The 14,650-nt window shown below is 45.2% G+C and overlaps 1 protein-coding gene across 1 annotated transcript in view; it reads right to left on the reverse strand.

The window, feature by feature from the left end:
* Window positions 1–11,819, reverse strand: part of ANKH (ANKH inorganic pyrophosphate transport regulator) — a 141,593-nt gene extending 129,774 nt beyond the window's left edge. The window contains exon 1 of the mRNA XM_019951048.3: window positions 11,463–11,819. Coding sequence (XP_019806607.1) covers window positions 11,463–11,558 — 96 coding nt within the window. The 5' untranslated portion in view covers window positions 11,559–11,819. The remainder of the gene's footprint in view (window positions 1–11,462) is intronic.
* Between the last annotated feature and the right edge of the window lie 2,831 nt (window positions 11,820–14,650).

A 14,650-nucleotide genomic window follows, 5' to 3' on the forward strand; every position in this document is an offset into this window, starting at 1 on the left:
TCAACTCCAAATACTCTCCTCTGAGACCCTAAGCGTGAACTATTGGTCAGAGAAGACTGGCTGCTCTGCAGAGAGACTGAACGACCCGGCACAGCTGTTCAATCTGCTCATCTTTAAAGTGGGGAAGGTGACGACCCTACCGTACATGCCAGGAGCCTCAGGCAGGACCTGGCACCTTGGAAGGTTGGTTAATTTTTTCCTCCTCTCCCACGAGTTCACCCAGGAAGTTTGGGGACGCAAACTTCTTGAGCATCACTGAACTCATCAAAAAAAGCACCTTTCTCTGCCGTGAAACCTGCAGGGACAGATATCCCCACAGATGTATGAGTAAAACCCACTCACTCCTTTTCCTTCCTGTGCTTCTGCCCAGTCCCAAGTGGAGTACGTATTCGGTCCAAAATGTGCTTACTGACAAGAATGAAAGTCCTGAAAGAGTTTAAAAGTATGACATGATGAAAAACGGAAGTGATGTCTCAGCATTTTAAAAAATGCTTTTAATAAAAGAAATCATTTGAAGGAGTTCAGTACCACGTGGCTTTGAAAGAACTAGAACGCAGTTTCCGGGGGCAGAACTCACTGGACAGTAAAATGGCATCCTGGTTGGGAATGTCCACTGGGGGCCGGGGCCACATTCAACAGGCGCCTGCAGGGGAGACTGGGACAACTTTCTACAGCCATGTGGTGTCGCACACAGTGGAAGGCGTGAAAAGGTGTGCACGTGCACAAGTATTTCTAGTGTTAACCCAAAGAAATAATCAGAAGCAAAGATCTCTGAACAAAAATGTTTCAGAGCACTATTTGTAATAGAACGAAACAGGAAAAACTGAACGCCTAGCTACAGAGTATTGTTAAGTAAATTATGGTGTGTCCTTGTGAAAGAATGCCACTAATCATATTTGAGATGAGTACTTAAAATCGAGGGAAACTGCCTGTGATTAAAGTGGAAAGAGGTTACAATTTTGTTTGAAAATACACGGATAGAAAAGAGATGGGAAAGACATGCACTAAAATAATAAATAGCAATAGCTCTAGGTCGTGGGCCTAGAGATAATGCTATATATCCTCATTTGCTTCTTGATACTTTAATTTATTTTTCTTCTTTATACAATGACTATAACCAGAATAAAATTAACAAAAATTTTTTTAAAGAGAGATCCTCTTCAAAAGCCACCAGCTTTCTGAGTAGCTTATGAAGTTAATGAAAATTTTTAAAATGTTGATAAACTATGCATAACATAAAATTTATTATTTTAACCATTTAAAGTATACAGTTCAGGGCTTCCCTGGTGGTGCAGTGGTTGAGAGTCCGCCTGCCGATGCAGGGGACACGGGTTCGTGCCCCGGTCCGGGAAGATCCCACATGCCACGGAGCGGCTGGGCCCGTGACCCATGGCCGCTGAGCCTGCGCGTCCGGAGCCTGTGCTCCGCAACGGGAGAGGCCACAGCAGTGAGAGACACGCGTACCGCAAAAAAAAAAAAAAAAAAAAAACCCCAATAACTCCCATTTCTCCCCCACCGTAAACCCTGGTAGCTGCTATTCCACTTTCTGTCTCCATGACTTAGACTACTTAAGGTACCTCATATAAGTGGAAGCATACTTCCACATACACAAAAGCATGTCCTTCTGTGTCTGGCTTATTTCACTTCGCATAATGTCCTCAAGGTTCATCTATGTTGTAGCATACATCAAAATTTCATTCCCTTTTTAAGGCTGAATAAATAGCCCATAGTATGTACGTACCACATTTCATTTTATGATGCTAGCTTTACATTTTACGATATGAAGCAGCCTTTAATTTTTAAGCATGTCTGAAAATCAAAATGATCAGCAGTCCATATAACTGAAGGATGTATATCAACTGAAGAACTAAAAACACCAAATCGTACAAAATAAGGGGAAAAGTTATTTTACACAGAAAGTCAAGTTTTCTACCTGCCTTAAATCCACAACATTGAGCCATAGTTTGCAACAGGAAAGAGTAGCAGCGCTACGCACTGTAGTAACGGTGAGTGGCCGAGAACTCAGTTATCTGGGACCAAAGGCATGTGTGTCACTTTGTCTTGGCAATTAAAAAGGCTCCCACAGCACTCAGAACAGCTGTGGCCTCGGAGGGAGGGGCCCCAGAAACCTTCTGGGCTGATGGAAACCCTCCATATCTTGCCTGGTGTGTGGGTTATGTCAGTGTGCATTTGTCATTTGTCAGAACTCATGGACCTGTTCATGTAAGATCTGTGTACCTCACTGTAGGTAAACGATACTGTGATTTTTAAAAAGGAAAGAAAAACAGGTTCACCAGCCTCCTCCCCTGACAGAAGACATATTAAACCTAAAAGCAATTAGAGTAAATAAGAATTTTAGAAAAACAAAAGTGGTTCCGCAGCTCAGCTACTGATGCGCGCTGCCACCGACAGCTTAAGGCCCTTTAGTGGATCTTCGGAACTCAGTCCAAGCTCCTTTCTCCTCGCTGCTGAAACACTGGTTCATCCGGGGAAGACTGGTAAACACTTGGACTAACTACCAACAGTGTCAGGGAACTGCCCAGGTTTGGTAAGCAGCCTGATAGGTGTGAGGCCCAGGTGGTGTTGGCACATAAAGGTGTGGGCCTCAGTGTGGGAGGAGGGGAGGTACGCCCTGACCTCAGGTGGGGCTCCAGGTGATGCAACGCTGCGTCGGAAAAGGGAGGGGGTGGGAACCATAACCCATCCCAAGGGAAAACCACAGTTGAATGTGAGTCCGGAGCAGAGAAAAGACCCTTCACTTCCTATTTTGGATCGGGCTGGTGGCAAGGGTCTTTCCAGTTGCTTCTGCGCTGGTCTTGGCTAGGATCATGAAGAGGTGAAAGTTACCTCTTTCTTATGAAGCGTGGTTACTTGTTACTCTGCTCTGCGCTGGCTGTCTTTATAAAATGTCAAGTTTAGGCCGCACATCGTGGGAGACCGCCGTGTCCCAGCGCAGTAACTTTCCTGCCAAACCATTTAGAGCATCAGACAATTTGTTTTTCTTTTTTGTAATCTGCTATTTTAGATTCTCCACACTACCATTCCCCTGTACTGAAATGCATGACCCAGTGGCCAACAGATCTCGGGGCTGTTTATGGAGCAGCGGTAAGAGCATAGCTACTTCTTATCATCCTAAAGACAGCTTTGAAAACACAAAGCAGCCACACCTAAGACAACTGGCACATGAGAAAACGACAGTCCGGGACTCAAAACCTTCCCTAGACTTAATGTTATATTTCTAAAAAAACTGAGCAGGGATTCTGACTAGCTTACTGATGTGGACTCATTATTATTTAGTTAAGAGAACAACCAGGAGTGACCAGCTTTCACCATGTAAATGCTCTTGCTGGACCACAACCCGGAAAGCTTCCTGACCCAAACTAATCCTTTCTGTCTCTCTCACAAAATAAGCTACTTTTAGTTCTCACATCCTGGGAGGATTACGGCCACAAAGCCAACTTCTGCCCTCTCTCATTCTTGCCTCAGCTTTCTCCCTAGAAAGCCTCGTTAATCTGCTTTTAAAAACATTCAGCTTTTCAGCCATTTAATTCCAACTGAATGTCCTGAGGAGCCTCAGCCTCACCTTTCTAGTCTCCCTTGAAAGTTCGTATCCAGGGAGTCCCACTTTTGCTTTTAACTTCCTCCCAGCCTGAAGTCACAGGTCCCCACGGCCAGCCGCAGTCCCCAGCCAGGTGGGATGTGCCCAGACAAGGTACAGGAAGTGCACTGGGAACGTGGGCTTGGAGGTGCCTCTCGCCTCCTTGTGCTGGAGAAGAAGGAGCCATACACACAGCCCCTCCCCCCACCCTGAGGCTGGGGACAGAGATGTGGACCCACGTTAGTAAGCGGACTGCCTATTCATACTGACAAACCCATCTACAGAAAGGCAACCCTGTAACAGTGCTGGGTGTCAGACTCATGGAAAGCCTCGCTGATCTTGTGATATCAAAACCCCATAAATAATGTAAAAGCCAGCTAGGGCCCGTGAGCTAACTTAGACCAAAATGTACTCTTCCCACAAGAAATGAAGCTGGTCCAGCTGTCCCTTGGGACCACGTGGCATTCCTGGACCAGCTGTCCAGGCTGTTTTCTGATAACTCATTATCTAGGAGAATAAATACCACCTTTGCCCTGACAAATAACTAAGTTCTTTCCCTTGCCAAGGCGGACTTGGAAAACATTTTTGGCATGGAGAAGCAGCCATATAGAACCAGAAAGCTGTGATGCATAAGTCTTCACTTGACTAACTGTAGTCTTGGTCATTTTAAGCTCATTTGTTCTCAGCATGGTGAGCGGTACTTCGTTTTTGGCATAGCCACTGAAAGAGTCCCAAACCACAGAAATAGCAAAATTAAAACAAAACAGAAACAAACCTGGGGTTTGTATGGCTTGATATGAAGTCTGCTAATTTCCCTATCCTGTGACTCTATTCTCATCTTTGCAGACGGGTGGTATCCACTTTGGGGACAGGAGACTTTACAGAGAATGAAGCAGGGGTGACAACCTCCAGATAAGAACTGCCTCTATGTGGTTTACTGTTCATCGCCACGACCACAGACTCACCGCGCTACTGCAGGTACTGAGTACCCTGCCGTACGTTATCACAAACTGCAGTGTGCAATCAGGCATCTCGCTCTGTGATGCTCTGACTGCAAAAGTGTTTCATGTATGTTTTCTCAAATAGGACCTGATTTGAGAGCAGAGCCTGTGTCAAATCTGGCAACACTTCCCTTATACAAAGGTCACTTACCTGACATTGACTCTAGAATCTCTCTAGAACAGAAACCAAAATAGGGCAGGGCAGGAGAGCTAGTTTAACAAAGTGTATACACTTTTTTCGCAAGGGAGACCTCCAAAATTGTTTGTTCTTCATTTTTTCATGGATTTCTAATGGATTTTAGTTTGGGGGGCCCAGAGCAGATCCAAAGCAGAAAATTAAAAAGCAAGTATTCAACATGTATTAGCTATTTTTATTAATTATTATTTTTATTTTCTCGGTCGGTGCCAAACTCTTTGCTAAGTATTTTGAGTATCACCTGTCAGTGGATATCCTGTCAGCTGACTGCCAGTACAACCTTCACACGCCACCAAAAAAATGCTCGTTGAGTTTTGCATATAGTATTTATCTAATATGGTAGAGAAAGGTGCAATATAGATTTCTTGTACTACAAAAAGAAAAAGAAAACCAGTGATTTGCATTTTAAAGGATGAGCTTCAGGGACTTCCCTGGCGGTCCAGTGGTTAAGACTTGGCCTTCCAGTGCAGGGGGTGCAGGTTCAATCCCTGGTCGGGGAGCTAAGATACCACATGCCTCTCGGCCATAAAACCAAAATATAAAACAGAAGCAATACTGTAACAAATTCAAGAAAGACTTTAAAATTGTCTGCATCAAAAAAAAAAAAAACTTTAAAAAATAAAAAGAATAAGCTTCAGTTATCAAGAAAATGCACTCACAGAGGTAGCTCATATCTAGATAATTCTGCAATAAAACAGGGTTTTCTATATTTCTATGACATTGCCACAACAACTAATAAAGTCATAGGTGTTAAAAAAACACTGGATTTAATTTTTTAAATGTGGATACAACCCAAGTCACTCTGGTGTAAGTTTAAAGAGGTTTATTTATTTCAGAGCAAAAAGACATGGGAACCAATTACTGGCCACTAATATAAAACTGGGCTTGTCACATCAAAAAAGTGAGATGATGCTATAAACGATATTACTTGGTACGCTTTTAAAACTGCTTTTAAAGAATCAGATGGGGGCTTCCCTGGTGGCGCAGTGGTTGGGAGTCAGCCTGCCGATGCGGGGACACGGGTTCGTGCCCCGGTCCGGGAGGATCCCGCGTGCCGCGGAGCGGCTGGGCCCGTGAGCCATGGTCGCTGGACCTGCGCGTCCGGGGTCTGCGCTCCGCAGCGGGAGAGGCCACGGCGGTGAGAGGCCCGCGTATCGAAAAAAAAAAAAAAAAAAAAAGAATCAGATGTATAACTAGAAAGAGATTTAGACATCGTCTTGACGTAAGAAGTATTTGATTATCTTTTGAAGGAGATGCTTGGGAAGACGTATTCTGACAAAGTAGTAGTTAGGCTGGTCATCAAACCACCTCAATAAATAAATGAGTAAAGAAACAAACCGCAGAATTATACCTCTGTGGCTCTAGAAATAATCTACTTACCTAAGTGCAGTGAAAGAGAGGTACTTTAAACACAGATGTACATCTAAAGAAAACTGGGAAACACAGTGGAGAAGTGAGTATCAGTTGGACTAAGGAGGTCACGGTGTCCTTGACTAAATACGGACTGCCAGTGACCTCATTTTCTATGTATGAATGAGAAGCTGAAACAGGCATCAAATTATGCTAGGCATAAAGCCCAAGGCAGTCAGAGAAAACACATTATCTACTTATTACACAGAGATGCTCACTGAAACTTTATGTTGGAAAAAACAAACAAAAAACCTCAGCATTTAAACAACAGGGGAATATACAGCAAAGGAAATTACTGTATGCTCATGCAATCACATATTATACTGCTATTTAAAATCACAGTTAAATACTTTTAAGTGATATGGGAAAAATGCCTCTGTGTTCTGTGAAATACACACATATGTATATCCTCATTTATGTAAAAAAAAAAAAAAAAAATTGGCAGGAGATACCCAAAACATTAAAGGGGTTTTTTCTTCAGAGTCAAATTAGAGGTATTTTTACTTTTTTCCTCCATTTTTTAATATGTAACCAAACTCGAAATGGTATATGTTACTTTAATAATTAGAAAAAAATAAATGTTGTTTTGAGATTTAGTCCATTAATATAGAATAGATTGGAAGAGAAAAAAGTCTCTCACCGACCGTTACTTAGAAACTTAACCTGGGATTTACTTTTCTGTCTGTAAGTACTTTGGAAAGTGGAACATACAATGGACACTTTTGTTATTACTTAGGGCAAGCTCTGCCTGGGGAGGTCTCTTCCATCACTTAGTGACCTTGGATGACGAGTCCCTGCCCAGTAGTGGCCAGTGCCATGCACAACATTCACTTAAAAAAAAAAATTCCTGTACCTCCTGGAGACCTTTTTTTTAAAGGGGGGTGAGGTGGGGGGCATTTCTCTACTTAGTAGATGAGGAGAACATTTATTAAGCTACTTTTCCTGGGCTTCTCTCTCTCTCTTTTTTTTTCCCCCATTTTGTGATGTTAGTAACTTGAAACCCTCTTATACTGTGGAAGCCTAACTCTAGGTTTCTTAAGTTAGAAAGGAGGGCTGGGGAAACATGAAACATTCCTGTTATACATCTTACTCTAGTAATCAACCATCCATATGCAAAACTCTTCGTTCACAGATAAATCCCTTGGGTCTTTGATCTATTATATTGGACCCAACCAAATTCAGTGATTCACTCAGGGTTACCTGAAAGAACTCAATCTCGTGAGTGTCAAAGAGTAGACTGCCTGGCACTGAGCAGAACACATTTCTTCTAAAGTGAGAACAACTTCAACTTTTTCTCTTTCAAGTCTTCACAAGAGCTGTCCTTAACATTTTAAGTGTCATTAGGTACCTTCTAAAAAAAAGATCACTGATTTATTCTATATAATTTGGTGAACTTGGCTTTTAAGGAATTCAGGGACTTTGTACCAAGTTTAATTTTAAACAGAAATCACAGTCCTTTGAATATGGTGAGATCAAATGGACATTTGCAGACCCTTCTGAAGAAATACATTGTATTTCTTCAACGTATCTTCATATCTTCCATCTTTCTTTAGCAATCTATATTGCTCTAATGATAAAGACTAAGTGATTTCTAAATAATTTTGTGAAGTGTCAGTTGTTTCTTATCTTTTTTCCTCTCTTTTAACCAAAGGCTATGCCAACCTTGCCAAAATAAGACACAGCATTGATTTAATTAATTATCTGGATAATTTGGCCCTTCTTACATGACCCTCTTGGTCACAATCTCCCTTTTCTGAGAAGCCTCGTTATGATTGGCTTACATCTGTTGAGTCTTTAAAATTCAAACTATGACAGCTAAGATTACATTTAAGCCAAGGCTGGAACTCCGAAAAGCCAGAGCTTACTTCTAAATGTCTAAGAACTGCTGGGGGTGGCTCTCAGTGTACAAGCAGAGAGCAGAGTGGCTAAGGGCCAGGAGGATATGGCTGGAGCCCCGGCTCTGGCCTGCACTGCCTATGTGAACTTGGACAAGGGCTTTAACATGCCTAGGCCTCTTATTCTTTCCTCATATATAACACGTGCTGAGATGTTACAAGCACATACTAAGTGCTCGATGAATGGAAGCAATGAATACTTTTGCTTCTCAATCTGTAAAAATAGAAATAAAATGCTAATTCCACATATACTGCAACTACCATCAAGTGTTCTACGCACCTAAAGGGTTCTACAAACATTGTTTTAGTTTCTGCAATAAGGGTGTATTCTCATTTCTTCCATGGTGCCTATGCTTAATATTAAAAAGCAGGTCATTTTATTCCATACAGCTTTTTTTTTCTTTTTTTCAGTGTAGAATTCAACACTTGCCTCCACCCCCAAATTACCACCACCATCAAAATTGAAAAATGTGATGATAGATTTCATTAGAGTAAATATTCCATAATATTTGGGTTTCTTCCCTAACTGGCCTATAACATTACAGGGAAAGCTCTACATAACGGATAACGTTCATGGAAAACATGAGGAGGCCCTGGACGGGCTGTTACAGGCTTCTTCACAGCAGCCCCACACGTGACACTAATAGCTCTGAGATAATGTGTAATGCCTTCACACAGTCACATGTGCTGCTTATTCAAATTTCAGTGGAATCTTGCCTATAGCTGGGTTTTCATTTTAAAGGTTCTGTCCACATTTCCGACAGAAACGACAAACTGAGATGTTTATTATCATTAAAAAAAACCTCATCTAGGAAACATTTACAATGATTTCAGTATCCTTCTGTTCTTGACAAGTTAGAGACTTAAAAGCTAATGAGCTATTTTATTTTTTAATTTGGGGTTTCTTCATCATCTCGAACACCCATGAACCAGGGACTGTTTTGACCTTTGGACTCCCATGTCACCTAACCTACTAGAATTAGTAAATTACTGAAATGTGAATCATTGTTCACTCATAGCAAGGTATAATATACACCTGCCCACTCTGAAAGAAGAACGGTAGAAACCTACGTGTGTCCATCTGTCCATAGAACATGACAAGACTCCACATCAAGAGCTGCATACTTCCAGAAGTCTACCGTAGACCCGTATTTGTATATAGTAGGTTCACTGTTCCTCCTCTTTACTGTGCCTCAAAGCAGTTGGGGTAAAATGTTCTTTTATTCATGACCCACCTATGACAAGGTCACTCTTTAGCTCACACTGCAATTCTTTCCCTCCAGTTTAACAGTAAGAAAAAGTAAGTTCTGTTCTTTGCACCCTGCCCCATTTTGCGAAATTATCATCTGATACTGGAAGGCAAAGCAAGGTTTTGGAAACATATCAATTTCTTCCCTCCATCTCCCCACCCCTAACTCTGATAAAATATCTCTACCACCAGGCAGCGTGTAGGCTCATAAATACACTGGTGCTTAAGGGATAAGGACCTCAAAGGACACTTACTGATAAAACTTGCTTCAGTGCAACAAGACAACTCTTCCAGCACTTTGCTTATGTCACCTATGACAAGGAGCTTAGCAACGTCTCAAGGATGAGTGTGAATTACTAGACCCACTAGGATAGACCACCTGTGTAGTCGTCTTTTATGTCTACTTCCCTTTTGTGACCTCAGGGAGACCCCTTTCTTTACACTCAAATCAAATCCTTAGTTATATCACCTTGCATTAAATCAAGGCAAATGTGAGGCAATACTGTGGTATGTTTCAGGCCATTTAATTATGGCAAAGAATACTCATTTCTTCCAGTTATCCCTATAATACACACACACACACACACACACACACACACACACAACTGCTACATTTCAGGGAGAAGTGATCAGGTGAGCAGCCTGGGCTTTCTGACAACCTTTGGGGCAGCTCCAATTAGATAAGCTTTAAAACAGTAAAAGGTTGAAGTGAATACACAGCACTTGACTCATCTAAAATGTGCAGTGTAATAAATTCAGGCCTAAAAACCTTTCCAAAGATTAGAGGAAATGCCGAAAGTCACCAGTTAATTATGCAAAAAGGGAAGGTTTTGGGGGGTGGGGGTGGCGGTGGAGCAACAGAGGAGCCCTTGGGGGACCCTGGGGAGGTGCTGGCAGAGCAAAGTGGCAACAGAAAAGATATAATATTTCATCGAAGGAAATAAATTGGCTTACTAGCTAGACAAAGGTCTTCAGAGGCTATGCTGCAATACATTGTGAACACTTGTCAGCAATAAAATTCGAACTAAAAAGTAGCTTACAAGGTGGGCTAAGTATTTGGGAGCTAAACAGTTCCAATCAATCAAAAGTTCTGAGCACAGAGAGACAAATGCAAGCAGATATTCATCAAAAGGAGGAGTCAAATGAACCCCCTTCCGAAAAACTGTTTGGTTTTTGAAAACTAAAGGTGCATCAAGATAGGTGCCTTTTCTATACAAACATCCTTTGAGGTCTCTTGACTTCAAGGAAAAGAAATAAGAGTACTACAACGTCAGGAGCTGCTCAATCACATGCTGGGGCCAGTTCCGACCCCTGCCCATCAAGGTGACAGGCTGCTGCCCTCTTCCCCCAATCCTCTTCCCGGCCTTAAAAATGCAACTGCATCCCGCCGCAGGCCTGCGAAAACGGGCCGCACAGGCAAAGTGCGGAGTACCAGTGCCCCGCTGCTGGAGAGGCTGCAGCGCTCGATTTGCAATGACGCCACATGGAGAGAAATGGGGGAAAACATGAAGAAGAAACAAGGATGAGAAGGCAACAAACAAAAATGTGCTCCCCTTCTCTAGTGGTGCAAGACGGAAAGAAAGGAAAAAAAAAAAACCCAAACTAGAGATGGCCAATGGTCGGCTTATCAGGACACATATGGGACGCCTCTAATCCATACATGAGCTTAAAAAAAAGTACCTGGGAAATCAACTTGGACACTTTCTAATACAAAATTCTCCCCATGATCCCATCACCGCAAACTCGGGATAAATAAAAACCCCAGCACTCAAGCTATTAGAGACTACAATTTACTTACAAACCAGATGTTTACATAATCACAAATTACCTAATACTCCTGTGCACTAAAAATCCTTCTGTAAGTGAAGCTCCAAACCCTCCGGTCTTTTAACGTTTTCCAGGGAGAGCTGGAGAAGTCTGCGGAAGAACTGGGGGGAGGGGGAAATGGAATGCTGGAAAGTCATTGACAAGCTGTCAACCCAACCAAATGTTCCAGGATAAAAAGAGACTCGGAGCAGGTGACTCTCCTCTGTCCCCATCCCCTGCCGCACGGGCGTCTAAGGCCAAGGCAGAGGGAGCAGGGCGCAGGGTGCGGGGCGCGGCCGGGGCTTACCTGCTCCCCGAAGTCGATGGCTATGTTGGTGATGCCCAGGGGCACCAGGAACCGGATCAGGGGCCAGTAGTGCGTGAGCGCCGGGAATTTCACCATAGTCCCCGCCGTGGGCGGACCCCACACACATCTGCCGCCGGGAGGAGACTCTGCCGGGAGGCGCGGGCCGAGCAGGCCGGGCGGGGGCGCGGGCGGACTGAGGCCGGGACCGGCCGGGTCTCAGGGCGGCGGCGGCGGCTCCTCGTCGCGGCTGCGGCGCCCTCTCCGAGCGCAGCTGCTCTAGCAGGAGATCCGCAAGCTCAAGTCCATCCCTGCTGCCCTCCCACACAACAAAGATCTGTCGGGAAAAAAAAGAGGAGGGACGGCGGCGGCGGCAGCGGCGGCAGAAGGTTCCGCTGACAGCGGCTCCATTATAAGCGCTCTGGGGCCCGGAAATAAATAACCGCGCGCACGAGGCGCCGCCGCCGCCGCCGCCGCCGCCGCCGCCGCCGCCGCCGCCGCCGCCGCCGCCGCCGCCGCCGCCGCCGCCGCGCAGAGGAAATCAGGGGCGGGCGCGGAGGCGCGGACAACGCCGGCGGCCAGGGGGCGGGCGACGGGCTGGGGAAGGGGCCGGGCCGGGCGGGCGACGCCCTCCTTCCCTCTTTCCCTCCGCCGCCGCCTGCTCTCGGCGCGGCCGCGGGGGGCGCTGCGCACGCACAGGCCGCGGAGCCGCCGCCTCCGCCGCGTCCCGGCGGCGCTGGGTGGGACTCGCCGCGGTGCCCCTTGTCGACCGAGGGGCGGCGGCGCGAGGCTGATGGGGAAGCGGGCCGGGGGTGGCGCGTGGCCCGAAGCCCGAGGGCACCGCGCGGGGAGCCTGAGGGGCGGGCGCACCCAGAGATCCGAAGGCCCCGGGGCAGCCCGGGCTCCCTGGCCGGGCCCTGTCGCCTGAGCCCCGCGGGGCTCGGGCCTGGGGTCCCCGCGCTGTCCGGGGACCGGCCGGGGTGTGTGGGAGACTGGCCGCCAGGGCCGGCGAAGTGAGCGCGGATGCGCGAGGAGGGATCGGGGCGCGCTGGGGTCGGGAGGGAGCGGGTTTGGGAAGCTCCCACTGCCCGCCTGGCGGGCACCGCGCCATACCCCATCCCCGGGTGGCCGCCTCGAGGCAGGCGGGGACGTGAGGAGGAGACCGCTCCGGGAGGGCACCTGCTTGGGGCCCACCTGGACAGCTGGGGGCCCGGGAGAGATGGAGGCGTCGCTCTTGGCGGGCGCGAGAGACCGAGAAAAGGAGCATCTCTCTCAGGGTGTCCAGGGGCGACGGGGACCGCATCCCGGAGGTAAATGCGAGGAGAGCCGCGGGGACCGTCCCCTCAGGCGCCCAGGCTGGGCCGGCCGGCCTTCGGGGTACCCAGACGAGCCTCCAGCGGACTCTGCCTACTGTGAACTGAGATTCTTCTCAATGCACCGCTATTGTAAGCAAGAACAACCAAACTCGAAAAGTCTCTTTTCAATATAGAAGGAGAAAGAAAAATCTGTTTTACAATACTTGCCCCAGTGATTTCAGGGTTAATAATAGCCATGCTGAGTGTTTTACCTAAACTGAAGAACAGTACGGCAGGCAGCAAAGCCAGCATCCATCTCTGCCCCAGCGCGCTGTGACCAGAGGGTCGAGGCCGCGAATGAAAAGCGCCTCAAGAAGGGAGAGAGTGCGTGAACATCATTGTACCTAAAAGGAGGGTAAAAGAAGGCCTCGTGTGCAGGTCTGAATTCACTGATGTGTGACCTGGAGGCTCGCAAAGATCCCAGGACTTAGAAGGAGCTGTGCCCGGTTTAATGTTCTGCCTCTGGAAATTAATGATTTTTGAAGGAGAGGTCGGCAAGTTATGTAGCCTGTCCTACTTATATTATTTTGAACTGCCCCCTCACAACGCATCTTTTAAAGTTTACTGAGCATAATAAATTAGTTTATTATTAAAAGTAATAAAGTGTGCACCCAGGAACGAGCCTATTACCTCACATTTCGCAGTGTAAAAGTTGTGTTTATAGTAAGCATGAGATCTCCACCTCCTGGGTTCAGGTATTTCACAATTATTAGAAAATATTAAATGTTTTCCATATTTTATGCCTTTAAAAGACCTTTTAAAATTCCAAACAGAGCAAGGCCTTGAGAAATAGGAAGCTAATTTACCTCGTAGCTCAAATTACATGCCCTATAATTAAAATGAAATTCTGGTAATTATTTATTGTGTTAGATTTGTCAAATAGTATTATTTAAGCGATGTCCCAGCAAAACAGGAAGTTCTTGCGTACAGGACTCTGCTCAATAGCAAGTTCCTGAAAGGTGTGTTTTAATATAGTTGGATCTTGTTTTAAATATACCGAGACAGCCTATTTAAAGGAATTCTCAGGGAAGGAGTTTTTTTCTAGAGCAAATATCACCTTATGGTTTATCCATTCTGTCGACTAGCAATTTTACTCAAAGCAATCTCATTACACTGACCTTTGTCTTGAATGTGGGGTTGATGAGGTTCTCAGTAGACCTTCAGGAAGCCCGGTTTGCTTTGGTTGGTCCCTGAACAAGCGCCAGCCTCATTGCTGGTGCTGATACAAACGCACACCTTGGTCTTAAGAAGGAACGGTGAGAAAGTTCCAGTGAATCAATGAGAGGTCATCATCCTTGTTTGAGTATTCTAAGTGTGGTTTTGTAAAATAAATGATTTAATAGTGTCATCTTTGATTCTGGCAAAAAGCACTTTTTAGGTTTGAAAGGGCTTTGCATTTCAATCACACGATGGCAATGTGGAACTGAATGGAACAATTAATTACTTTTTTTTCTGTCAAAGTTTAAAAATCTGATAGATTTCAAAGGGAGATTTGGACCTTTCTCTCTCTCTCTTCCTCTTTTTAACTTAGCAGTTGTTTGAAAAGATAACTCCATAATACAGGTGATGGTAATGAATAGGAAGTTTTCTAAATTACCCGGAAGCCAAGAAGAGATCACAAAGTCATTTAAATTAGATTCAGAGAGTGTTATCTTTCAGAGGGTACAGCTTTACTTTCAATGTACAAAGTTTTTAGTTTAGGTTTGATTGCTTTCAGCCAAAGACCATTACAAGATCTACAGACTTTATATTCAACAGTGTGAGAAAAAATTATGTACCTACAGGAAAAAATGCTGGAAAATAATATGGTCAACTATTAACAGTGGTTAGTTACAG

This window comes from Tursiops truncatus, chromosome 3, assembly GCF_011762595.2.
Source record: "Tursiops truncatus isolate mTurTru1 chromosome 3, mTurTru1.mat.Y, whole genome shotgun sequence".
Classification (NCBI taxonomy): domain Eukaryota; kingdom Metazoa; phylum Chordata; class Mammalia; order Artiodactyla; family Delphinidae; genus Tursiops; species Tursiops truncatus.